The sequence below is a fragment of the Podarcis raffonei genome, chromosome 5, assembly GCF_027172205.1.
Source record: "Podarcis raffonei isolate rPodRaf1 chromosome 5, rPodRaf1.pri, whole genome shotgun sequence".
Taxonomy (NCBI): Eukaryota; Metazoa; Chordata; class Lepidosauria; order Squamata; family Lacertidae; genus Podarcis; species Podarcis raffonei.
Genome location: NC_070606.1, coordinates 21274130 through 21301158, shown reverse-complemented (window position 1 = coordinate 21301158; position 27029 = coordinate 21274130). Strand labels below are relative to the sequence as shown.

Genomic DNA, 27029 nt, shown 5'->3' with positions numbered 1-27029 from the left:
GGGCGCTCTCTCCCTTCCTGGCCTTGGGGGAGAGGATGGGGGACTACGCACGGGGCAGACGCCCCTTTGCCGTGTTCCTGGTGCTGTTTGCCCCACGCTCCGAGCTGCATACCATAAGGTTGCAAATATGAGCCGTACTTTAATTTTTCACGGTCAGAATTTGGGGGAAAAGTGAGGCTTATATTCAGACCAATACGGTAATTCTAGACTTGCACTCTATGAGGCGTGAGGGACTGTAGGCAAATATAGGCTCCCCACCCATACACAGTGGTACCTCTGGATACAAACTTAATTCGTTCTGTAGGTCCATTCTCAACCCAAAGCCATTCTTAACCTGAGGCATGCTTTTGCTAATGGGGCCTCCCGCTGCCGCTGCCTTGCGACTTCCACTCATATCCTGGGGCAAAGTTTGCTACCAGGAAACCTACTTCCAGGTTAGTGGAGCTCGTTACCCAAAGCGTTCATAAGGAGGACGGTACATAACTCGAGGTTCCACTGCATTTATCAAAATCCTGGACTTCTTGGTTCTAGTCTGCTCGCATTAAGCCAGAGAGAAGATTAAGGGTGTTGCAGTGTGGTAATAAAGAATAATCGATGGAGATTAGGGCAGGAAGATGATATTACTGAAACACCCGGAAGATTTCCAATACAAATTAGTTGGTTAAATTGGTGGCTGGGGAGTGTTGCAGCTTTCTTTCCAATAAAGACATTTTGTCATTGTTTCCAGCCTTCTTCCTGTATTTCCCCACCTTTATTTTGATCACCAAGTATTGCACATAGACACTGTGTGCAAGAAGATTGCACATGCTCGAATCCTGTAATGCTACCATTCATTTTACAGCATTTAAAGGCATCTCATAACCATTTGAAAAACAATGGAATAATCCTTAACATTTGCATAGCGCTTTCAAGGGTTCAAATGAGCGTTATATTGTTGTAAACTTTAACAGCCCTGTAATGGAAATCAGTATTATTATCCCCCATGCTTCAGATGGGGGTGTGTGCAGAAAGTGGATTGCCAAAGGTAACCTGGTGAATGCATGAGAGAGGCAGCAGTCAAAGCTGGGGCTTTCTGATTTTTAGCTTGCTCTCTTAGCTAGCATGCTACAGCAGGTGTCATTATAATGAAATACAACTAGTAACTGGAAGCAACTGCAGCAACAGCAACACCACCTAGCAGTGTGAGAAAAAAGTAAAAAAATAAAATAAGCAGAGAACTAAGTCTGAACTGGTAGACTGGAAGCACAACGGCCTGAATCTACAACCCTAATCACTGTGATCATGTTCACAGAAAGGCCAGCGGGAGGAGCTCTAACTTAACAATGCCAACTAAACAAAGTTCTAAACTTTTTTCAGTTGTTTGGATCAATGTTTGCCAACCTCATAGTGAGAACTTCCCTCTATCGAAAGAAAGAAAGAAAGAAAGAGGCAGGTTCTTGTGTTCTTCATAAAACAACATTCCGTTTGGCTTCCCATATTCTCTCATCACAAGCCCCATCGACTCCCAAGTGATAAGGGTACATATACATAGAATTGTAGAGTTTGGAAGTCCAACCTGCTGCAGTTGCAGGAATCATTTGCCCAACGTGGGGCTCAAACCCACAGCCTCAAGATTCAGAGTCTCATGCTGTACTGACTGAGCTATCCCAGCAGGCTTGTGCTGCTGGCCATCACCCTTCAATGGCTATAATTCAAACACCTTTGCATGAGCAGGTAAATGTGCGTAGATACTGTGCACAATCAGGATTCCTACAAGAGTCTGCATTCAACATGTGGCCAAAGGGCAGGGCCAGAAATGCGTGCCACGTCGGGAAGATCCAGTATTGTGGTCCCACTTCCCATTAATCAAATTGAGCTCCTTAGTTAATATAATGCTTAAAGTTGGTGGCGGCGGCATGCAAACATGAGAGTCCCAGTGGATCAGACCAAAGGCCTATCTAGTCTGGCATACTGTCCCATCCGTGCAACTAGGACATGGGGCAAGAGCCCTCTCATGCATCAGCTTCATTGGAATACACCAGATGCTACTATTATAAGAGGAGGTGGAGAAGAAGTCTGTTCTGCAAGTGGAACCTGTTGCATGAAGTGCTGGATACACCCTGTATCAACAGCTTTCTGAATGTCCATGTACACAATGCTGTGTCCCTTGTGATTACCCCTATACACATGCTTACACTCTCAAATACCTCTTAAAACGTGAGACAGGACTTACTTTACAGAAGCTTCTTCAGTGGAAACTATCTGTGCCTCGTAATCTGGTCATTTTAATCTGCCATTAAGCCTTAGAACCTAATCTCTTGTTGAAACTGTTTGCCTCAGTCCCACAGAAAGTTCAGGCATAGGGATCTGCTTTGCATTTCCCACGGTAAAGACAGAAACACCTAATTCCTTTAGCTTCCCTGCACACCTTCTTTAGCACACCTTTGATTTCCTTGGTGTCTAAAGGAGGGACCAACTTTAGCAATTAGAATACTTAGCAATTAAGATGTTGTCTGTTTTTAAAAATAATTCATGGACTACTGGAGTCAAAATCTAATAGCTTGCCCATAGATTCTCTGGATGGCATTCATCAAGTCCCAATCAACCAGCCTCAGTTCTCCATCTGTAAAATGGAAATACTATTGACCTACAGGAGAGCAATAATGTAAACAATCACAAGTGATACAGAAATGAATTATGAACTCAGTAGGTGCCATCTTTTATTACTTAACCTTCTACATTAAAGTATGAGGCCTCCCCAAAGTGCACGAACAATTGCTATGTGATTCAAGCTTCTATACCCCACCTCACTTTTTGTAACTATTTGGATTGAACAGGAGGAAAAATGGTTTGCAAAGATTATAGCTGTGACTTGTAGGTTGAATGGCTATTAATCAGCTGATCTGATTTACAGTCTTGGGCTGCTTCCAGACAGATGGTTCCTAGTGCTAATAAATCATAGCTCTTCCCCTGTAAGCTAAAAGCATAACAGCAATTGACTTTCCACACCACCGGGGTATTTCACTTTTCCTGTATGCTTATCCCACTTTGTTCCATCCACCTCAGTGGTTATGACATAGCTGCTGTGGTTGGGGAATTCCCCATAGCAGCCATAAGAAGAAGAAAATTATGTATGACCCCATTTTTTTTAAATAAAAAAGTTTATTTAGCGCAACACACTTATTCACTGAAGCATGGTTCCCATTACTAAATTCATGAAATGCCAAAAATGGATTGGAAGTGTTCAATCGGGGGGAAAACACTTTGCTTAAATTGTGATAATTAGAAAGGTTTTGATTCTCTTCTTTATTTTTTTTAAATTAGCATGATAACATGTAGTACTACAACTTTAAGCAGTTTTCACTAACATTTTAATATGTGCAAAGTAGAGATCTACAGGCTGGTGGGGGCGGGGAGCCAACAAAACAAAACCCAACTTTCAGGTAATTCAGGCTTGTAAACACCCACATGTCTAATCGCCTAAGGCAGGGGTCGGCAACATAAGGCCCATGGGCCACAAGTGTCCATTGGGGTCGTTTAACTGGCCCATGAGCCGCCCCCAAACCGAGAGGCCCGCTTGGCAAGTCCCCGCGTGCTGCGCTGAACCAACGCGGCGCTGGGGACTCACTTTTGCGGCCCTGGAAATCGCATCTGCGCAGATGAAGACGCCAGAAATGGCGTGCACACGTGATCCGGCCCACAGAGGGATCTTCGCTGGAGTGAACTGGCCCAGGCAAGGTAAACCTTGCTGACCCCTGGCCTAAGGTGAGCAAGTGTTGCCTCCAGGTAATGAACCAGAGAAGATTTTGTAAACAGAGATATCCTGGACTCTTTCACCTCCCCTCTTTCGGATTGTCAGGGTGGTACAAATAACTAGCATAGAGTAGGCAGGCTTGTAAACATTTCTGTGGACTTGTAATTCCCCTCCCCCTCCCCTCCCCCCCCCCCCGGACTTATTGCAAGGCTGAAGTATTGTTTTCTGGTTTGGAAGTTGTGGAATAAGCAAAGCAATGAGGAAGGAAGTATCATCATAAGGAGCAGGAATTGCCTACACAGAAGAAGAGCTTGGAGAAGTCCCTTTCTGGAATTTACTTCTTGTATTTTACAGGAGTCCATACAACACTAGGGAACTCAACAGTTTCTCAGTTATATCATCCTGAAGGCAATTTGGGGGTGGTGTCATATGGGGGGTGGGGGTGGGGAATACATAGCTAATACAAAGATTACAGTTGGAACTCTGCAGCTGCTATGAAGCACTTAAGTTAAAGATATAAGTTATTCATCTTCATGATACAGTATAGGTGTTTCATTCTGATTTGAGAGAATACACAGAAGAGAAACCCTACTGCTATTTCCTAACTTTTTCATTTTGCAGGATTTAAACATACCAGTGCTTTCGCAATCGTATTTTTGATTGCAGTGCTGTTTTAGACTGTAAACCCCTTGGGATAGTAGGAACCTGTCGATCCCGGTTCTTTGTAAAGCACCATATACAGTGTGGTGGCTCTATAGAAATAAGCAACAATAACATCTTCAACTTTCTTGAAACTGAAACAAAGATGATGATCGTGGAGCTTTTCAAATTGGCTGGCTCATCACCGCTCCATCCATGTCATCATTGGGTAGCAGTCTAGCAGGGCGTTCCTTAACTGGGCAGTGTGGATTTTGTCTCTGGTCTCTACAATGCAGGTGACCTGCAAAACAACAGCAACAAACATCATTTAAACCAGTGGGATTATTCCCAGGTTTCTCATCCGCAGAAACTTTGCCACTTTAAAATGGTAGGACTTTGGTTCAGTCCGGCATGTGTGAAGCACCCACATACAGTGATATCACTCTAGGAAACCTTTTTCTCCCCAAATACCACATCCCCCCATGAGCAGCATTATAGGGGTCACACCCCATTGCTGGGCGGTGCTCTAGGCAAACTGATGGAGGAACAGATGTGAATCTTTCCTTTGTGCAGCTGGCTACATTTCAACCATGCAAAAGTCAGAAGTGTCTGGATGGGCATGCGTGCACACAAACACACACCTCCACACAGGTGAGTGGGAGCCATTGCAGTTCCAGAGGACATTCTGTCCAGACAGAAGCACAGGGCAGGGATGGTGAGGAATGCTGCTTGAGGGAGGAGGCATGGCCCAGGGAGAGTCTGGAGGGTTGGATGGAAAGACTTGGGGGGCACCCTACCCCTGCCTTTGGCTATAACAACTGCTCCCCCAGAGTGCAGCGTTCCTAGACAGAGCAGCTGGAAGATAACAGTTGTCTTCTGAAAGCATCGTGAGTTGCTGATTCTTCAGTAAATACCCAAAGACTCCATTAAAGTCTTGCTTCTAAGGTCCGCTTTCATTTTCTCCAGTTCTCTTAGGAAACGTCAGATCAGGTATATGTTTGCTGTTATGAAGAAATTCTTGATAACACAGACAAGCAGGAGCCATCAATTAGAAAGGAAGTTAGACTCTGTTCTTAAGAGCCAGTTCCCATGACCAGAAATTGGGTTTTTATTTTTATCTGTGTGCCACTGTTGCCAACCAATTGAAGGCAAATGTTGGCGTGGTTGACGGTTTCTCTTTCAGCAAAAATACCAGGCAAGTCTGCAGTGACTGGTGTGATTGTTCTGTATTTTGCCCCACAGATGATCTTGGGATCATAGGAGATTGTTCAGTTCTAGGTCTGACTCCTGGCAATACTTTTTCTTGGCATACAGAGCAGGGCTAAGTCTTGGTGAGCCCTGCCTCGTTTTACAGGAAACTTCATCCCTGTTTTAAGCCCTGCTGTGTGCCCAGAGGGCAGGTTTCCTTGGGGTTAAAATGGCCAACATATAGGAGGTGAAAGGACTTCACCTGTGTTATAGGACATTTTTAAATTCAAAAGCCAGGCCGGCTGAATTTTTTCGTTGCTGGGGGGAAAAAAGACATTTAAAAAATAGCTATCGCACACCTGCACTGAGGAATGTCAGGCTAAACAAAGGGGTGCAGATTAAGAGAGTTGCAGAACTGGCAAGCTCCCCTTATAAAAACAATAAATGAGGGCTGGGAAACAACTCATGCGGAGCGCTTTGGAGCGCCCCACCCAGCCATTTGGCAAGAAGCCATTGTCCACGTGGAGCACATGTGTTTGCTGTTGCCTAAAAAAGTCCCCATCTGGCATCTGCAATATTCCGACTGCGTGCAGCTTTCAAGGCATTCAAGACAACGATGTGACGCATCTTGATGCACGCAGCTCACACATATATTCAAATTCTGTTGAGAGCTCCATGTTGCAAGGCAAAGGGGAGGCTGTCCACTCACAACTCCTCCCCTGCCTTCACCCATTTGTTCCATTTTTCTTCCAGTTTGGGGAGACCTGACAGGAGGCAATGCTGGAGAAATCAGCAGGCAAGGAAGACTCAACTCTCCCACTCTCATCCTCAGTGACTCTCCCCACAAATGCTGCTACTACACCTAGCAAATGTGTGTTTGGGAAAGGTGTTTCACCCAGGCAATGCAAAACCCCACTTTTTGTTACTCAGCTGAAGAAAGCAAATGGCGAAGGATGCCTGGGCAAGAATTGAGGCCTGAAAGAATGCACCCCCCTCTCATGCAATGAAGTGGTACCCACATTCTGGCCCCAAGTAGTCAAGTCACCTCTGCTATTTTTAATAGGCCAAGAGGGGCAGGTGTCAAGAGGGCAAGTGGCTGGGCATATGGTCGCCAGCACCTTGTGTACACCAGGTGACTGCATAAGCTGAAACTGATCCCACCACACATCCTTGGCATTGGATACTTCATCTGGAACTGCAGAATCAAGGTCACTCTGCAGTTAGACTTTACCCTCCAAATGTGTTGCCAGTTGGTCACAGTGGGTCTCTGCATGCTTCAGAGGTTGCTTCCCCACTAGTTACAGAGGATGCCAGGCAAGCTGCAAAATGAGCCTTCTTCGCAGCCCACATAGCCACATGGTAAGCATGATTATGTGCTCTAGCCAGCATTCACTTGGCTTCGGAGTGTGTTTTGCGCCATTGGGGCTCTAGTCTTCGTGCAGCGTGCTTTATAGCCAGAAGCTCCCCAGGATATCAAGGAGCCACTCAGGCTCCATGGGGCTAGAGAGGATGCTTGGGAGTGATTGTGTCAGCTGCCCGTTTCATCTTGCCATGCCATAGCAAAGCCAGGGTTTTGGCAGGATTGTGGGCATCTCCACTAGAAGACCCCCCCAAGAGCATTCAGGATTGCTTCAGGTTCCACAAGTGTCCAAAGGCAGGTGATCTGAACACCCACCAGATTTACAGGGGCAAAGTGCTGCTACAGTTCCAAAGTTAACCATGTTACATGGTCCAGCCATGACAAAGGAGTTCATTGCTGCCCCCATGTCTTCAGTCTCCATCCCTCATATTGATGTGTTGGAACAGTGACTACTTGAGAATCAGGATAGGAACCAAATGTATAGGTCTCCACCCCAGATGGTGGTCAGCTCCCCCACTCCTACTATACCTTCCCCTGCTGCTGCCACTAAAACTGGGGCCACATCTTCCTAACTCTCTGCTGCCTACCCAGCCAGGCGCATCCTAGGACCATCATCTGAGATCACTGTATACAGCTGGGTGATTAGGACCACATTGTGTTCACATTCTTCCCATCATTAGATGGGAAACAACATCTCTATGGAGAATGGCTATGATGTAGCACCTGTAATTCATCCAGTTCTTTTATTTGATAAAGTATATCATGTGTCCTTCACCTATGAAGACATGCAAGCTGTACATGAGACCATCAAGGAAATTACAGCTGGAAAACTGATACAGTATAGAGACTCACTTCTAAACAGGCATAACAGCTCAACTGAATTTACAAATCATCTTAACCCTTACCTGGTTTAGATTGAATGTATTTTGGCAGCGCTACAACACACTAGTTGGCAAGCGAGACGCAGTATATGGTTTGGCTGGCTTGCAAAACATATAATAGGCTAAAAACTACTGCCAGCCGGTTGCCTGTGAGCCCCCTGTAAACACGGGACATGTTATTGTGACCTCATAGAATTTCATGAACACTCAGGAGGGAAGTTGTCAAGGAAACTGCTGACAAGATGCAGAAGTAAAAAATGCACTTCACTGAGGAAAAAACCTTCACACAGAACTGAGGAACAGGGGTAGATGCGAGTTGTTGACATGAAGATAGAGTTATTGGGATGTGGAGTAAGAAAGAGAGAGAGCTTTTCAGCTGAATGCAAAGTAATGTCCAGAGGCAGGGTGTCATAAGACTGAGGAGGGGCAGTGCAATAATCTGAGGACAGGTTAGGCCAGGGCATGGAGAAAGGGATATAGAAATACTAATCCCAGGAACCATGCATGGCTTGAAATGGGGAAAATGTGATCAGGGCTGTGTATATTCTGCAACTCTTTAAAAAGCATGGGATGTGGAATCAGATGCAGGAGTCACAAAGTGTGTGACAGACATGTCAGGTGCCTCCAGCCAAAGATCTATCTGGTTCTGTTACCAATCAGTTTTGAAAGATTCCACACCTTCCTCACTGTTGCAGTTCCTTACTATGTGCAGATCTTTTCTCTGTCCCCCTGAAAAGAGTTACAGTCTGGAAGTGCCCAGAACAGCCATTTTTCTAGAGTGGTGTGCACAAACGCTTGTTAAACTGTATTGTAAGGATTTTTCTTTCAACTATTCATATACATTGTATTGTCCCATTTAACTTATGCTCCCCACCCCCTTTCCCAACAAAATTATACATTTTAAAATGAAAGCATGTGGCAGCTGGAAGGCAAAAGTCTGTTTTTCTTGAAACCGGGTACTTTTCTGTAAAGATAATCTGTTCTCTAGCAAGCTGAGTGAATTTCCAATGTATGTTTTAATGTATTCTAAGTATCTCTGCTGGCTATGAAAGTTCCAAAAATCTGGAATCAATTGGGAGCTTCAGCTATAAATATTCTTGTATTGCGTTTTACCAGTGAAACATAATTGGAGCACTGGGGATTATTAAAATTGTCCAGAGCTGGCCAAGGTAGCTGAATAAATGCTATATGTAAAAGAAAGCAAAACCATCCCATCAATATTTCGCTAAGCAACCACGTGAGCCAGGAAATGCTCAGCTCTCCATGAGTGAATGTGTAATGTTCAAGCAAAAGTTGGCTAACGAGTTCAGATTTACTGCGCTGCCTAGCAAGGCTTGGAGCCAGTATGAACCACCAAGCACTGTTGATGCTCAATCTCCATTCATTTAAATGACTACATTGGAATCGCATCAGTTCTTGGTGGATGGAACCGTTCACTCGTGAAACGTTGCACTTTATGCAGCTATCATGTTTGTCGTGGCTGTATCCGCATTCCACAGAAATTGTATAAAGTGAGCTAAAGGGACACACGTTACTAAAAACTTAGGGATTCGCTCCAGGAAGTCCTACTTGGTCAATGCTCCCTGACACATGCATTCATAGAGCTGTCCCTTTGTCAAAATCCATCTAAGGCCATGGTCATCATCTTGTGACAGGGAATTCCATAAGCTAATGATGTACTATGAAAAAGAGGTACTTTTATTTTTCCTGAATCTACTACAAACCAATTTCACTGGATCTCCAGTTCTAGTGTTATCTAACCCACTCCTACGGGTTAGATTAGCTGCTCACTTAAAAGGATCTCAAATATCAGGGGTTGGGGAAGAACTCTACTGAAGACCCTGGGAAGCTACTGCCTGTCAAAACATGTGCCATTTGGGTAAGATTGACCAGTGGTATGACTGTATGTGGCAGTTTCATACACAGTCACAACTGAGTCTGTGCAGGATTGCCATAATGAAAGACTTTTCCTTACCTCACTGGTGAACAGATCAGATGCCACGTACATGTGTTCCTGTTTTATGTCCAATACTCTAGAACAAAGAGATTGTATGTGAGATCACAGCAGATCTAGTCATAGTTGTATGCCCTTTATGCAGAAGGTGATTTTCTTTTTTTTTAGCATCTGCCAATTAGCGGAAAGGAGGGCAAAAATCAGAGAAAGCATCAGTCTTAAGAGTCACGGGTCATTCTCTTAATTTTGTCTCCTATCTCTCTCAGGGAGGGCCATGCTGACTCTTTCTGCCTGTACTCGTGAAAACCTGAACGAGCAGCATCCTTGCAGCATTGCATGGAGAGATCATAAACTTCTTCCAGCTTGTGCTGGAATGGTTGCCTTCCAAGGTCAGCACAGATACTTTCCGGCCAGCAGCTTGGGGGCTGTGTGTGTGTGGTGTGTGTGGAGAGAGAGAGAGAGCGAGAGAGAGAGAGAGAGAGAGAGAGAGAGAGAGAGAAATCATTGCTGGAAGGGAAGGATATGACTGACAGGCTGAAGCTCTTTACTGCTCCTGATCTCTCTCATTTTTCACTTGTTATTGTACAAGTGAAAGATGCAATTCAGATGTAACACCAATCATGGTTGGGTGTTACATGAATGAGCAATGAAGAGATTTGGAATCGTGTATTCCTACCTCCTCTATTCTTTCAGTGAAATATAGCTCAAAAGAAAACAATAAACCCATTCTTGTATCTTTCAATGTGACTTTCTCCCCTCCCCCCCAAATATGAAACATAAAATGAATGTCAGCAGTCCAATTAGTTGTATTTTGAGTACTGTTCTCTTCCAGGTTATCATTCTAGGCTACCTTGTTTCCTCCCGAGCCAAGATCGCCAGTAGCTTTGAAATATCGCCTGGACAGTCAGAGATCAGAATGGAGAATTTGCAAACCCTGTTGTCCAGCGTAAGGGCACGATCTATGCATTGCCTCATCAGTGAAAGTTCCAGGTTACCACTGCACACTGCAACAGCCACTCTGGAAAATGAATAAGATAACCAGAAATTCATTACTATACAAAAGAAGTCCCTTCATCATGTTTTATATCAGCGTGATAACATCTGCTAAAATGTACAGTATGTTATTGCCTTCCCCCATCCATTACAGCTGCCATTTGCATAGATGACAAAGCAAATGATATTCATTTGATATCTGTCAATTCAAGCCAGGTCTCTGAAATAGTCGATTGTTTATATGTCATTTTTTTAGAACAGACATCCATGAACAAAATCGACCAAGAGTACTATCACATCAGCCATTTACACCCCAGGAAAACTGTTTTGAATGGCAGGCTTGGTTCTTCCCCAGTAGAGCATCTGTTTGTGTTCAAAATTAGGCCGACTCACAAGTAGCTTGCATGTTGCGCTTTGTGGAGTAAACTTATTGCAGTCCAGCAATTGGCAGGATCTAACTGTCACAAGCCGATGAGGGGACAAGAAGAGATCACTTGTCTCTCCTTCCAGAAAGGAACTTGGTGGTGGGAAGGTGCTTTTAAATAAGGTATGCTAAGAAAGGGCAGTGAGGTGGCAGAGTTACAGGGGTATGCTACTCCTGGAATAGAAAGTTAAGAATGGAGGCATCAATATTGCTAACACTACATTATCCTGGCTCTTCATATAAAGATGGGCTCCTGAGAGAATACTAATGTCATTCAAGAGACTGAAAAGTGGATTTGAGATGAATCATCATCTGGGCCTCAAACTTCCTTTTAGCTGTGCTTGGCCATTGGCTCCAGCAGAACACCATTTTTACTGAGTGGTGGAAGTCTCCGTAATGTATAAGCTAAAGTGCTTTAACTGTGGCATGGGCTTGATTTTACTGAAACTGAAGTATTATTTCTGGCAAGCTTAGCTCCTGCCTTCACCCAGTATTGCTTCACTGAAGCTAAGAAAAGAAAAAACACAGAACAGCTGAAGTGACTTCTAATACCTTCAAAACAGGGGGTCCTTTGGTTCTGGATGTGTTCCACCCAAAAGTAGTGGATAATCTGGGAGGCGCAATGAGAGAGGCTAAACAACCCTCTTTGCATCTAAGAAACACAGTTCTCTTTTCCTTCCTCATATTTCCGTACCTTTTACCCTTTAACTCTGGCAACTTCCCAGTGACCAGAGCTGCAAGGCCAATGGATCCTTCTGCATCGACCGTGGCTCGTTCATATTCCAGCAACCTCAGCATGGCAATCAGAATGTCCTCTTCTCTGAAGAGTGAGAGGAACAGGGTCAAACAGAGGGTTGCTTATGCACACATCACTTGATTTCTCATATTTCTTTTCCCCCAAAGCATTTCACTGGGCATGACAGCAAGCGGCAGCACAACAAGGCAACTAGTCCGTGTGTGTGTGTTTGTGTGTGTGTGTGTCTATGTTTATGTCAAAAAGCATATCCATCAATTTTATGTTGCACAAATGCTGTTTTTGTTACGAAAAAGGAGCAATGCAGCTGAGTGCTCCAGATGGCTGGAAAGCCAAACAGGATGTTGACGTTATGGGACTGTACCGTGGGAACAAGGGACAGTCTATTCAGTGCACTGAGCACCGGATGTTAGCTCAGAGTGGCACATGATCTGTACTGGAAGTACATGGGAGGAGTTTTTCTCTCTCTGCTGTTGGTGATGAGAGAGAGCAGTCACGTTTTCTCTGTACTGCTGGAAGGACAGGAATAAAGGCATGTAAATACATTTCTGTCTGTCTCTTTCCCCTCCCTGGGGATGAGAGGGGAGGTGTGTTCTTCTCACGTTGAGAAGGATCGCCGATTGAGACCTCGCCTGGTCTTGCCAGGAGTCGCTGACAGGGAGGTCAACAAGGTTTCAAACCGGGCACCTGGAGGGTGGCCAATTCCTCTGACTTTTGGCTTGAAAATCAACAACTGGTAGCAATAGCCGATGGTTATCTGATCCATGGGAATCAGCATGAGAGGTGAGAGGTCGATGTATCGTTGCCATCCTCTGCACCTAAGAAGAAGATAACGTCTGCATGCAGCCAGAAGCTGAACAGACAGCTGGACACCGAGAGGGGGTGTTTTCCAGGCAACGGAGCCCCAAAAGGTACGCAGGAATTTCGGGCTAAAAGTGTGAACGCAGATTGATTTATTCTCTGGTTCACGAGAGCTGCGTTTGGAAAAACAGCTCTGAGAGCAAGGCTTGCATACCAGGAATTCTTGTGGTTGATAAGATTTCCTGTCCGCAGAAGAAGTATGCACAGTTGCTAGGCAACGACAGCCAGAAGGCTTGGAAAGTTACTGGCTCAGTCAGAGAGCCTGGGAAGAGGAATTGTTTTGACTATCTTGGCAAGAGCTTTAAACAGCGTGCAGTTTTCCTGCCAGAGTAAGCAGTAAACAACCTGAAAGAGACTTTTGGATTTTTACTGGCTCGACAGTGAGAGCAGACACTTGGATTCAGAATGGATGCCAAGAAGGGGGAAGGTTTACCTTATCCACCTCCCCTGAGTGCCGTTGTTCTGGATGAACACAACCAGCTTGCTGCACTGGAAGTAAAGGACAGGGGGAGGGAGGAACGGAGTTCTAATTCCCCCACAGATGTTGCTACTAGAGAGAATGTAGCTTTGAACGTTGTCCAATGTTACAATTGTGGACAGGCTGGGCATCTTCAGCGGAACTGTAAGAAGCCACGCCAGCTGAAAGGAGCAAAGGGCCGCTCAGCAAAGCCTGAGGCATCAGGCAAAAGTCATACCAAGCCTATGGTGAAACCTGCAAAGGCTTTGATGGCGAAAGGAACCACACCAGATGTTGGGAACTCGTTTGTAATCGACACTGGAGCCACGGTTCATATGTCCCCACACAAAGGACTCTTTTCAACGTTTAAGAAGCAAAGCTTCGCTGTGAAACAGGCCAACGGTCAGGAGCTGGAAGCGACCGGGATAGGGACTGTGTATCTTAAGAGTCTGAACTTGACTATAAAAAATGTTTACTTGGTTCCTGAATTGAAGTTCAATCTGCTGAGTGTTTCACAGATTGCCAAGAAAGGACTGAAACTGTCCTATGATGCTGAGAGCTGCAAGATCTTCAAAGATGGAGAGTTGTTTCTTTCTGCCAGAGAGAAAGATGGAATGTATTTGTTGACTTATGCACAAAGTGATTACATGGAATGTAATTCTGAGTCTAACTTGATTTCTCTCGCAGGTGTGACCAAAACGAGTGCCGAGAAGATGGCCAGGGTCGACAGAGCATTTCAGCGGGTGTATGCTGATGTGATTGGTCCTCTAGAACCATCTAGAGGCAATGCAAGATTTTATCTTGTGTGTGTGGATCATTTCTCTAATTTTGTCTGGATTTATGTGTTGAAAAGACCACAGGAAGCCTTGGAAAGGTTTCAGGAGTTTTGTGATAAGGTTGAAAATATGCATGATGCTAACATTGATTTTCTTTTCACAGATGAAAAGCAGATTTTTCTTTTACAGGATTTCCAGGAGTTCTTGCAGAAGAAAGGGATAAGACACAAGGTTGCTGTTTCAGCGGAAGCGTGGAACAGGGGTGTCTGTGTACGGGTGAACAAAGAATTGCAAAAGGGGATGAATGCGCAATTGCTTAGTTCACATCTGTCACATGAGTACTGGGCGGAGTCTCTAATGTCGTATAATTATACGTGGTTGAGAAAGGTTTCAAAAGAGTTGGGAAGTTCTCCTTTTGAGAAACTGTTCCATAGAAAACCTTCTGTTGCCCATTTCAAGGTTTTTGGGTCTCATGTGAGAACAGAAGCTCCAGGTGGAGTAAAGAATGCCAGAGGCATTTTTGTGGGATATGAAAAGGGTTCTCTACAGAGTAATTTTGTCTGAATCTGGTCAGGTGATTCTCACAAAATTTCTAGAGAGTGCTCCTGAACAGGAGAGAGTGATAGTACACACATTTCCCACTGAGGACGATTCAGATGATGATGATTTTACTGATTACAGTGGTACTGAGAGTGACAGTGATAGCTCAGAGAGCTCAGTTGTCACAGTCATTGAGAGGAAATCTCACACAATGGATAGGCCTTCACAGGTGAAGGATGAACCACTGTTAACTATTGGAACTGGTTCTCCAAAGAGTCCTGAGACTGAACCAGTGAGCAGAGAGAATCAGCACCTCATACGAAGGTCTGAGAGAGTTACAAAGGGTGATCCACCCAAGAGGTACTCAAAAGAGTTTGCTAACTTAGCTGTTGCATGTGTTGCTGTTGTACACAACCAAGGACAGGTTGGAGCTGTGTCTAAGTCAGAGACAAAGACACAACAGGGAGTTGCTAGCCAAGGTAATGCAGATGCACTCATTCCTTGGAAGCCAGACAACCAGAGAGGCACACTGGGGAAACCAGTGGCGGGGAGTTCCAAGGGTGGAACTGTAACAACAGGGGAGTGTTATGTGTATAACAACTGTTTGTTTTCTTCTCTGGATCACGCTTTGCTTGCCGCAACACGCATTGATTCTTTTGGGGGAGGATGTTACGAAAAAGGAGCAATGCAGCTGAGTGCTCCAGATGGCTGGAAAGCCAAACAGGATGTTGATGTTATGGGACTGTACCGTGGGAACAAGGGACAGTCTATTCAGTGCACTGAGCACCGGATGTTAGCTCAGAGTGGCACATGATCTGTACTGGAAGTACATGGGAGGAGTTTTTCTCTCTCTGCTGTTGGTGATGAGAGAGAGCAGTCACGTTTTCTCTGTACTGCTGGAAGGACAGGAATAAAGGCATGTAAATACATTTCTGTCTGTCTCTTTCCCCTCCCTGGGGATGAGAGGGGAGGTTTGTTCTTCTCACGTTGAGAAGGATCGCCGATTGAGACCTCGCCTGGTCTTGCCAGGAGTCGCTGACAGGGAGGTCAACAAGGTTTCAAGCCGGGCACCCGGAGGGTGGCCAATTCCTCTGACTTTTGGCTTGAAAATCAACAGTTTTACGTTACCCATCCTGGTCCCCGTTTGTCCATGCTACCACTTAATTCTGTTGGCTGTGGCAACACATATGACTGTCATTGATGTCACCAAATGACTGTAAAGGGCTGTGGTGCCCTGGATGTCAAAAAAGGCCACAAAAAGGTGACTGCAGGAGCCAACCTCACTGAGGGATTCCAGGCCCCTTTCTTATTACAATAGTGACTTATGATGCCTTTCCAACCCAAATGAATATTTCACTCTTCATATCATATTAAGTACATTTTGTGCTCAGGGGCTTTTGTGGTGGTGGTGGTTGTTGGGTTTGTTTTAAGTTAATTGCCTCTTGGAATCACTTGGAAGTGCTCTAGGAAGTGACAATACCAGACAATAGTTGTCCTTGATTTACTCATTTGCTGTACTCACCTCACTGTTACAACCTTATCAACAAATTTCCCAGTCAGCTGCAAGGAGTTGGTGCCAAAACAAGGTCCGCTCACATCTGTAGGTTGAAGCAACACATTTTAAAAAAGCAAGGGGGGCAGGTAGTAAATTATTTTTCCTGCTAATTGTAAGTGAAACATTTTTTAAAAAAATACTTGGCCATTTTGCAGCTTATAACACGGCAAAGAGCATCTGAACATCTACCTTACCTACACAGGTAACAGCAGAAAAACAAAACAGGATAACTTAGTGTCTCCTTTTCAATGGAATGGGAACATATGTAAAGTAGAAAAGATGCCAAAGTCTCTTACCTCTGTAAAACTGATGGTTACTGTGGGTCTGATCTTCTACTGGGTGACCAATCTTTAACGATTGCTGCAACACAGGAAAACTCTCCGATTCTACACCCTGAGAAAGACAATTTAAATGATGGTTTAGCATTTCAGTTTAGTTTTCAAACATGCATCCTAACATTCCATGTCTCAGTCAACTGCTCTCAACCATGTTCTCCTGTGCCAAAGAGGTACAGGCAGTGTGTTATGACTAGGCAAAGTGACACGGAAATTCAATCCTTGTACAAGACCTAGTTTTCACAAAGGCAGCAAACCTATGGCTGTCTTTTGCCACTTCAAATTGCCGGTGGAAGATTCAGATGATTGAATACAACTTCATGTGGAACAATTCAGTGCATACAGAGAACAAATGTGTCACAGAGAAAATTAGGCAAGAACCCATACCCTCAGCATCCAGTTTTTTAGATGAAGAGGAATAGTTGCATGGGAAAGAGGATTCAGTCATGTTAACTCCCAAGTTCAAAGTAGTACAATACAGTCACCTTTATCACCTCAGTGAGAACTAGGCCAGAATAACCCATGAGGCTTAACCTAACAAACACAAACTGCAAAAGCATTCTACCAGAAAGGATTCATTAGGTGGTCATGGGCAACAAAGTTCATCCTTGCCTCTTTCATGCCATCAAAATCTAAGAATCCTGAGCTGAACAATGTGATCAACTTACATTATGTGTCTTATCCATTTTAGCCTGCAGGTGGGGACATGGAAAGTCTGGGTGCTTTTTTCATATAAAAAACTCTCCAAGATAAAAAAATATAGCTGGGCACAGACTGCCTCTGAAGGTCTAAAGCTCCATTTAGATGGCACGACACAATTTCCATTGATGGTCCTGTCCTCTATGACAGGAGCAGCAGCATTCTTGTAGCAGTTCAGATAGGGTTGCTATGCCGACCACACAGGCCTTGTTTTTCATCTGCAACTAGGCAACCCAGTAGCCAGTGTGAATTATACAGAGAGGCAGGGCTACAGACATCTCTCTTCTCATAAGAGTACAACTCTTCTCATAAATAAGATACAACGCTTACCCTGACAAACTGCACCCAAGCCATACTTTCACCAAATCATTGTGAAACCAATTCTTTGTACCTGTGCAAATCTAGGTTATGATCCATCAAAGGTAAGATAAGCACTTTCATGTTCCATTGATCTATCTGTGGTTTGGAGCTTTAGTTCAGTTTTAATCTTGTAAGCTGCCATGAGATCTCCTTTGATGAGGTAAGAAATTATGAAACCTACTAAAGAGGATTGGCAGCTGAAGTTGATGGAATCTGCCACATTGGCAACTAGTAAAATTAGAAATCAAGATGAGGTAGAATTTAAGGAGGACTGGAAAATATTTGTAGATTATTGTTTAAAAATATTGCGAACGTGTTAAAAGCGCAAGTAGCTTCGGAATAAGAATGGCAGTAACATTTAAAATTGAAAATATTGCGGAGAAGATAAGGTATAGAATAGCAATAATATGCAGCATTATTTGGAAAATTAAGGAAACCATAGAGGGGTGGGGGAGTCCTAAGTCACTTGAAAATGTTGTAGGTTCTTTTGACCTATATAAATATTTTTTAAAAAAAGAAATTACAAAACCAAATAATAATGGGAACTATTTATGCAGGGGCCAGGTTTCTTCAATTGAAATCAACATGGCCAAACTTTTTCACTAGATGGTGCACTTTGTTTTAAGTGGGTTGGCTTAACGCTTTTTGAACAGATAGGCGTTCTGCACATTTCACTTGTGGGACCAGAAATCACAGGCATAAACTGGATGCGTATCCAATTGAGTCCCAGACTGATAAAAATGTGAGATATATATAAAAAATACTGTAATAATCATATTAATGATAATAATTGTGAATGTGTGTCTTGGAATGTGTTTTGAACTCTCATTCCTGTCTCTCCTCGTTACATTGTTTTCAGTGAGATACACATTTGCTCCATGCACTACCCTCCATACATTTTGACGCAATGCATCACACATAAATACCTTTTTCTGAAGCATTGCTAAAGGTAGATTGGCTCATGTGATTTGAAGAGCAAAAGCTGAAGCTTTCGGTGCCATTTGCCAGGAAGCTCCTTGGGTGTGCTTTTCTACTTAACTCCTGTATCAAAGCCCAATGTCTTTCTGTTTAGTTATTGATTCAGGTAGGTGGCCATGTTGGTCTGACGCAGTCAAAATAAATAAAAAATTAAAAAATTGTCCAGTAGCACCTTAGAGACCAACTAAGTTTGTTCTGGGTATAAGCTTCCGTGTGCGTGCACACTTCTTCAGATACCATGAATAATATCTGAAGAAGTGTGCATGCACACGAAAGCTTATACCCAGAACAAACTTAGTTGGTCTCTAAGGTGCTACTGGACAATTTTTTAATTTGTTTAGTTATTGTTAGTTTCAACAAGCTGGTTTAATGCTACTAGAGTCTGAACCAAAATACAGCCAAGTACAGCTTTCAAAATGCATACGTGCAGGAGCTAAATCTATATAGATGCTTACAATCACAGAAATATGTTCGTTCAGGTGTTTCAGCGCAGCAGCTGAGCCTGCTAGCAGTCCACAGTGGGCCCCTGCCGGGAATATCACTGCATCCAGTTTTGGCACCTGTTCGTAGATCTCCAGTCCCATGGTCCCCAGCCCTGATAGATAGACAGAACTGTCTTCTCTGCAAAAGCAAGCAGAGGGAAAATATTTGCTCATCAGCAATGAACAATACCTTCATTATTTGCTGTGATAAAATAGCTAAGGGTTAACTTTCGTGAGCATGTTGCTAAAACAGCTGCAGGTTCTGTTGGAATGCAAATATATATATATATATATATATCTCATTGCTTATATATTTAGTTTGTATGTATGTATAATTTATGGCTTTTGTTCATAGAATCATAGAATTGTAGAGTTGGAAGGGACGCCAAGGGTCATCTAGTCCAACCCCCGCAATGTAGGAATCTCAGCTATATCATACATTACTGATGGCTATCCAACCTCTACTTAAAATCCTCCAAGGAAAGAGAGTCCGCCACCTTCTTTGCTTTTATTTTTGAATATTTTGTTCATGAATGAATAAGCTGTACAAGGATATAAGGCACTGAGCACCCTGAAAAAATATATTTTCCCCATAATACAGCAAATGGCTTGGCGACACCTTGAAGACTAATTTTTTAGGAACACAAATCCTAAAGTGAGGGTGCAGCACCCAAGTGCAGCTGGATCTCTTGAAGTATTCCACAATGCGAAGTTTCCTCCCTTTACCCCGTTTCTAGATCTAGAGTAACTCAGATGGGACTAAGGACTGGATGGAATTTGGGAGGTTCACACAGGCTTCTGAGTTGCTGAAATCTCTTGATGAGGCTTCCAGACACACCCAGATCAGGAGATGAAAGAAACAAGCCTCTGCACCATCATTCAGGGAAATAGAGTGCCCTACATATTTTAGATGTTAAGTAAATTTAAGATAATTTAACAAAGCACATGCCATCGTTAATGGTGAAGGCAAATGAATTTCTTTTTAACAGCAGCCATAGCAGATTATATGGTCCTGGTGTGGGTTTAATTGTCTAGACTTGAGAGGATACCTGCCTGCTATAACTTGGTGGTACAACCCAGCTGCTTCATAGCCTCATTTTAAGATTACGTACTCTCCACCACCCCACCTCCTTTTTTTGCTTATTGCCTTAAATGCATGGATGGGTGTTACTGCATCGGACAAATTGACTTCATTTCATGTGACAAAAGTCACAGACACACTCTTAAAACTAACATATGCATCACTTGCTGCAAATGACTTGAACTAGCGGAAATCATCATTTCGAGCTAGGAGGCAGACAAGACTACGGTAACAGAAGGGTTACAGAGGGCACATCTGTACTCCAAACTGGTATTTGTTCTTTACAAGTGTAGCTGTCATGTCCCCCCCCCAAAAAAAAAGAATCCTTGGAGTTGTTTTTGATGAGTCGGCTGAGAATCAGCATTAGAGATCCCTTTGCCGCCTTGTAGTCTAAATAGTTCCCAGGATATTCTAAGGAAAAGACATAACTATTAAATCAGATTAAGTCTGTAATGTACATTTTTCCTCTCAGAGAGCTGAGAGGGCTATTCTAGTTGTTGTTTTTCCAGCAAAAACCAGCTATGGCTTGGCAGGAATCCCTGGGTTATTCTGCTATTGCTCTCCTTTCTCTGGTGCTTTCTGCTCTCATTCAAAATGCAAGAAATGGCGTCGGATCTCTTTCTTAATCTGCTATAAGGGCAAAATCAGTTTAGCATTCTGGACAGCAAGGAATTTACAGGAAACTACAGCTTTTCAGTTTAGTTCTTTGCAGAAACGCAGTGCAGACCAACATTGAATAAGTCTTTCCATGACCCAAAGCCAACATCTGATACCTTAACTTCTGACTTGGAGGACCTCCCTGAAGGCTACAAAGAAGTTTTAAGGCAGCCCAAATCCTAACTAAAAAACTCCTTCAGTTAGCAAGCAAGTTATGAGTAAACCGAAGGAAACAAAGTTTAAAGTGGGTGCAGCAATATCAGATCAGGAAGAAGTGGGGAGAGCTAATTATAAGAGCTATTTTTATTTGATTCGTTAACCTGCAGGATGACAAATTAATGGAAATGTTGTACCAAATAGCATTTGGAAGCTGCTCATTCCACTGGCCTCATCAGTGGATACAGCAAGCAGAGATCCAGAATAATGCTTGACGCTTACGGCTGGCAAGAAAGAAAATATTCTAGTTCCAAGGTATCTCAACAGTTATTGTGATGCTGCGGCCAATACATGTGCTATATTTTCCGCTCAGAGAATTATAGAAACAAATGGACTTTTCTACTTTTAGCCAAGGAAATAATGTGCAACACTGGAAATGTTCCATTACTCATATTCCTACCTAGGGAGGACTTATCTGCAGTGTTCTTGTAGTGACGATGATGCACAAGATGTAGCCCATCTTTTCCCCATCACCACATATGGTAAGGCTCAAGCTGTGTTTCCGACAAGATCTTTATAGTGATGTTGCTATAAAAGGTCATCCTGAGTGTTGTGGTTATTATCTGTTAAATATCCACTTACTCTTCGAGATACAAGTAGCCGTTTTCCTGTGCCAGCCTCTTGGCATGAATCTGAGCATCTCTCGCTGTAGAGCCATAGGAAATGACCATGGCACCGTACTCGCGGCACATTTTAACTCTGGCTGGCAAGGTGCTGGTGGACATGATGACAAACACTGGGATTTGGTGCTCTGAGGCATGATATGCGACTGCCATGGAGAAGTTAGTGTCCGAGGCAACGATCACACCTTTCCTTTGCTGATCCTGCAGAACACAAACCATCAAATCATAGGACACTGGTTAGCAATTAGTTTTACAGGGAGGTCGCAATTAGAAAGTGGTAGGCCAGAGAATGTGGACTTGCCCACTTTTTGGCTATGCCTACTGCTGGCATGCAGCCCCTGGAGTAGTGGCAGCGCAATCTACAAGCCAAAAAAGTTTGGCCACCTCTGGCTTAGAGGTTGTCAGCTGCGGGTTCCTATCAGAGGACCATAATGCTGCTCACAGTACGTCTCTGGTCTGGGAGCACAGGCTGCACACTGGCAGAAGGCTACAGAACAGAGCAGGAGTGCCCATCTTCAAGCCAGAGGGTTGGCCCTGTAAGAATCTGAAGTTCTCTACAAGGGGATGGAGCCTAGAAGAAGCAGTCTGGAGGAAAAAGCTTACAAGGCCTCAATCTGCTCTCAACCTTTGCTGGAGCAAGTTGCCTGTGTGTCCCTGAAATGCCTATGGGATCTGGCAGCAGACCAGACCGTGACAGTGGGGCTTACACATTGCAAACCATGGTTCACATCCCCATTTAACTACGAATCATTTTTTGGAAGACCCTCTAAGCTTGGCTGATTTTGTCCATGTTCGGGGGGGTCAAGTTCGTCCGGGGGGTCCGGCACACTTCCTCCGCGCAGCTCTGCTCTTCCCCCCGGGACCTTTGACTCCAGCAGAGTAAACACAGCAGAAGCAGAAGCAGGAACGTTCTGTCGTGTGGTAATAACTCAGGCTGAAACACAGCAATCTCCTTATCTTTAAAGTCTTTATTGCTGTACAGATCAACACATCGTAAATCTTCCCGGTGAGACGCAACTCATGTTGCTCCTTTCTCCATGGAGCTTAACACGCAGACTGAAAAACACACAGAGAAATCCACGCCCCTTCCGTGTTCTCTGCCCGCCCTCAGAATGTGAGGCGTCATCACTCAGAACTCTTAACCCTGTAAGTTCTGAGCCCCCTCAACAGTCCAAAGGTGACAAATACAGAGGTGGTGGGTTTTTTAAGGGATGGGGAGAGAAGCGTTCTCTTTCTGGCCAACTTACCTCACAGGGTTGTTTATAAATTGAGTGAAGAGCCACTTCACTCTGATGCTCAGATTTTGCTCCACTGGTTTTCCTACCTGTTGCAAAGACATCAGAAGGTAAAGCACACCCCGCTCCTTGACAGATCCTGTGTACTGAAGGAACTCTTTCTTTAGATATATGTCCATTCCATACTGCTTTGAAAGCCTAGAATACTGAAAACAATGGAACATTCTGGAGTTAATTTGATCTCTGCCCCTTTCCAAACCACAAAAAGCCTATGGGGTTGGGTTTTTTTTAAGTGAATTTGTTGTACTAGGGTGAAAGAAAGACTACATTAATTCACTTTAATTGTGCAAACCTAAGGTTCCAGTGTGGGACACGGGTGGCTCTGTGGGTTAAACCACTGAGCCTAGGACTTGCCGATCAGAAGGTCGGCGGTTCGAATCCCCGCAATGGGGTGAGCTCCTGTTGTTCGGTCCCTGCTCCTGCCAACCTAGCAGTTTGAAAGTACGTCAAAGTGTAAGTAGATAAATAGATACCGCTCCGGCGGGAAGGTAAACGGCGTTTCCATGCGCTGCTCTGGTTCGCCAGAAGGGGCTTAGTCATGCTGGCCACATGACCCAGAAGCTGTACGCCCACTCTCTCGGCTAGTAAAGCGAGATGAGCGCCGCAACCCCAGAGTCAGTCACGACTGGACCTAATGGTCAGGGGTCCCTTTACCTTTACCTTAAGGTTCCAGTATGTGCTTGAATTCTTCTGCAAAATACTGACAGTCTGGAGGCTCCCATACTGAGCAGAGACCCATGTGAGATAATGAGAAACATTGCTAACAGATGCCAAACCTGTATAAGCAAAGCTTATAAAGGAAGGCACTTTGTTTGGGCTAAGTTGCCTTCATCTTTGCCTTGTGCGCAGAGGTTTAAAGCAAGGCCACAATCCATATGTTATACTAAAGCCAGTGGGGCACCGATAAAGTAAATAACTTCTAGGATGCATTGCGTTTTAACTAGCGTAGTGAAACAAGTCGCTTATCATACCGTACAAGGCGTTTTCTGGACTCCACACTGAATTTTGAACGCTGCTGCACTGATATCTTCAAATCGAATAAACTTGTTGTAGGCTGGCAGGCTACTTCTTTCTGGACGAACAACTGGATCTCTTAGCAATTCTTCGTTATGGCTGATTATCTTCATTTCCCATGTCTTCACTCCCCCATTTAGGTAATCTTCTTCACCAAAATCTTTCAGTCTCTCAGGGTTGATGGAGGGTGGCCGCTGCCCAATGAGACCATTTCCTACTGGCCCCTCCTTACAGCACCGAAGCTCACAGTGTGCAGGGACATCCAATTTTCTCACTATACATTCATCTCTATGGAGAAAAGGGAAAGAGAAACAACTGCCTTATGAAACAAGCAGAGTTAAAAACCACACCTAGGTACAGATGCTTGTACTTGCATTCTACAATGGCAGTGTAAAAACTGAAACAGGATGGAAAAACCCTTTACACAGGAAAAAGCAGAGGAATGTGGTAGAGACAATTGAGAACAATGTTTTTTCAAACAAAAACTATTCCAATATATTTTTTCATTTACTCCTTCACATTCCGATACCTGCTAGGTGAAAAACAGAATTCTGGGGAAAGTGCCAGGAATGTCAAACTGACCAAATGTGCCAGTCCAATGGGATTTCTTGGGACTGATCCAAAAAAATCAACAAAATGTCCACAGAAAAGACATTCAGATACCCATTTTGGGTACAAAGATATGTGTTACAGAAGCTTGAGAGCAACATTTTAGAACTGAAACCACTGCAACGGCAAACTTTTGTTTAACCCCTTCACACCCAGGACCCACCTGGAGCAGAATGGAATTGCCCTGGACATCTCAGAATGCCAACTTCTGGGCTAACCAAATTAGCCACGTAGTGACTTGATGAAATTGATGCAGTAAGCCACAAAACCTCCACTGAAATCAAGTGGAGAGATTGCCATTCCAAGAAATATATTGTATGGTGGGAAAATAGTTGGAAACGCCAATTCCTGAGCTAGGCAAAGCAACCAAATTCACCAGTCATATTAAGCCAAATGCAATTCAAACACAAAGCCACAAAATGTCCACATAAACCTCACTCTACCATTCTGGGTACAGTAAGAAGTGTCAGCAACAGTTGAGAACAGTATTTTAGAACTCAAAGAATCCTTTTTATTAGCCCCTTCATGCCCTAAACATGCTTGGAACAGCCCAGAAGGCAAGCTTTCAAAACAACAACAACAGCAACAACAACAGTAGTTGTACCCTGCCCATTTGACTGGGTGGCTCTCATCAAACCAACCAGCTAGTTCAACCAACTAAAATAGTGACTAGATGTGATTGATGCAGTAAGCCACAAAATATCCACAGAAGCCACACCCTGATACCCATTCCAAGCATTAAATGGTATCCCAGAAAAATGACCTCAAACATCAACCTCCAAGCTATCCAAACCAATAATATCCACAGGTCAAACATGGCTATATGGTATTAGTTGAATAAGCTGCAAAAAATCCAGAGCAATCATGTTCTGATACTCATTCCAGGCAATAAACAATATTCCAGAAAAATAGCTCAAAAAGCCAACTTTTAACTCATCCAATAGGACCCAATAGGAATGGTGTATTAAGCCTCAAAATGCCCATAGAAGCCATGTTCTGGTGCCCATTCTGGGAACAATGGGATGTGAGACTGTTGAGAATAACATTTTAGAACTCAATGAATCCGAACAGTGTACTTTTCATTAATCCATTCACGCCCAGATCCCATTCAGTTCAGAACAGGATGACCATGAACTGCTTAGAACACCAGCTTCCAAGCTAAGCGAACCTACTAGAAAGGTTGAAGCAGAAAACCACAAAACATCAATTTAAACCGCACTCCAATACCTGTTCAAGGCACTAAATGGTATTCCAGGGAAATGGCCTGGAATTTTTATAGTCACAAAATATCCACAGAAACCACATTCTGGTACAGTGGTACCTTGGGTTACATACGCTTCAGGTTACATACGCTTCAGGTTACAGAATCCGGTAACCCAGAAATAGTACCTTGGGTTAAGAACTTTGCTTCAGGATGAGAACAGAAATCGTGCTCCGGTGGCGCGGCGGCAGCAGGAGGCTCCATTAGCTAAAGTGGTGCTTCAGGTTAAGAACAGTTTCAGGTTAAGAACGGACCTCCGGAACGAATTAAGTACTTAACCTGAGGTACCACTGTATCTGTTTCAGAGCATAAATGGTGTTCTAGAACAGCAGTCCAGAGGCATGTTTCTGAGCTGTTCAAACCAGCCAAATTCACCAGGTATAATGAGACAGACAGATATAGTAAATCACAAAACTTCCTCAGAAATCACTGGCTCATTCAAGAGAAAGGGTGTGTGTTGGTTCCTTAAGAGTGCCAAGTTCCTTGTTGGAACTTGGAGAGCTAACCAACCATTGAAAATTTAGGGGTTTTGTACTAATTTTAGTCAATGCATTCTAATGGAGAAGGTTGGAGGGGCAAATTCCAATAATTCTATTCTATTGTTTCTTCCCATAGTTTCCTGCCTATATCCTATTTTGTTTATTCTGCTTAATTGAAAGGTGAAAGATTATAATCCTGGTGAGCAATAGCTAAACTGGTCATCCTTGTTTGCATCCTGCAAAAAGTTGTCATACCATTTTGTCTGTGTAGCAACCATTCTTTAGCAGGAGATGTTGATTAGATTTCACTGGTAACTAGATTACATGGGCTGATCTTTATACAAGGTATTAGGAGCTCAATATGTCTCCTCGATGCCTTCTAGGACACGTTTGAGATCAGTCTGGGACCAGGGTCAAGAAAGTTCATAGTGGGGATCTCCTGTCATATTAAGTTATGCCAACCTTTTTACTCATGCCGTGATCCACAGTAATAAACCATAGAAAAAGATCAGATTGACACACACCTATTCACAACCAGAAATGGTAACCAAGTCTGTCTTCCCAGTACTCAAGCTCAGCTTACTAGCCCTCATCTGGTCCACCACTGCACCCAGACAATGTTCCAGGTCATATACAACTTCCCCTGAGTCAGATGTTTTGGAGAAGTATAGTTGTGTGATGACACTGTGAATTGAATAAGCCACAAAAACGTCCTCAGAAACCACATTTGGATAACCAATTCAGGGCACTCAACAGCATTCTGGAAATACAGCCAGGTGCGCCAACTTCTATGCTAGCTGAACTAACCCAATTTACCAGTCACAT

The 27029-nt window shown here is 43.7% G+C and overlaps 1 protein-coding gene and 1 long non-coding RNA gene across 3 annotated transcripts in view; one reads left to right on the top strand and one right to left on the bottom strand.

Moving 5' to 3' along the window:
• Positions 1-3927: 3927 nt before the first annotated feature.
• The window catches only part of LOC128413757 (putative threonine dehydratase), a 30391-nt gene continuing 7289 nt past the window's right edge, over positions 3928-27029 (bottom strand). For both annotated transcript variants that reach the window (XM_053388166.1, XM_053388167.1), the window contains exons 3-12: positions 23813-24143; positions 22871-22987; positions 21506-21747; positions 18943-19108; positions 16412-16508; positions 16083-16158; positions 11867-11992; positions 10606-10773; positions 9777-9834; positions 3928-4673 (exon numbers count right to left, since the gene is read on the bottom strand). In XM_053388166.1, the coding sequence (XP_053244141.1) occupies positions 4575-4673; positions 9777-9834; positions 10606-10773; positions 11867-11992; positions 16083-16158; positions 16412-16508; positions 18943-19108; positions 21506-21747; positions 22871-22987; positions 23813-24143 (1480 nt within the window). In that variant the 3' untranslated portion in view covers positions 3928-4574. The remainder of the gene's footprint in view (positions 4674-9776; positions 9835-10605; positions 10774-11866; positions 11993-16082; positions 16159-16411; positions 16509-18942; positions 19109-21505; positions 21748-22870; positions 22988-23812; positions 24144-27029) is intronic.
• Positions 5712-11238, top strand: LOC128413768 (uncharacterized). The gene is made up of 2 exons (XR_008330446.1): positions 5712-8188; positions 10601-11238. It is a non-coding gene; the product is annotated as an uncharacterized LOC128413768 (long non-coding RNA).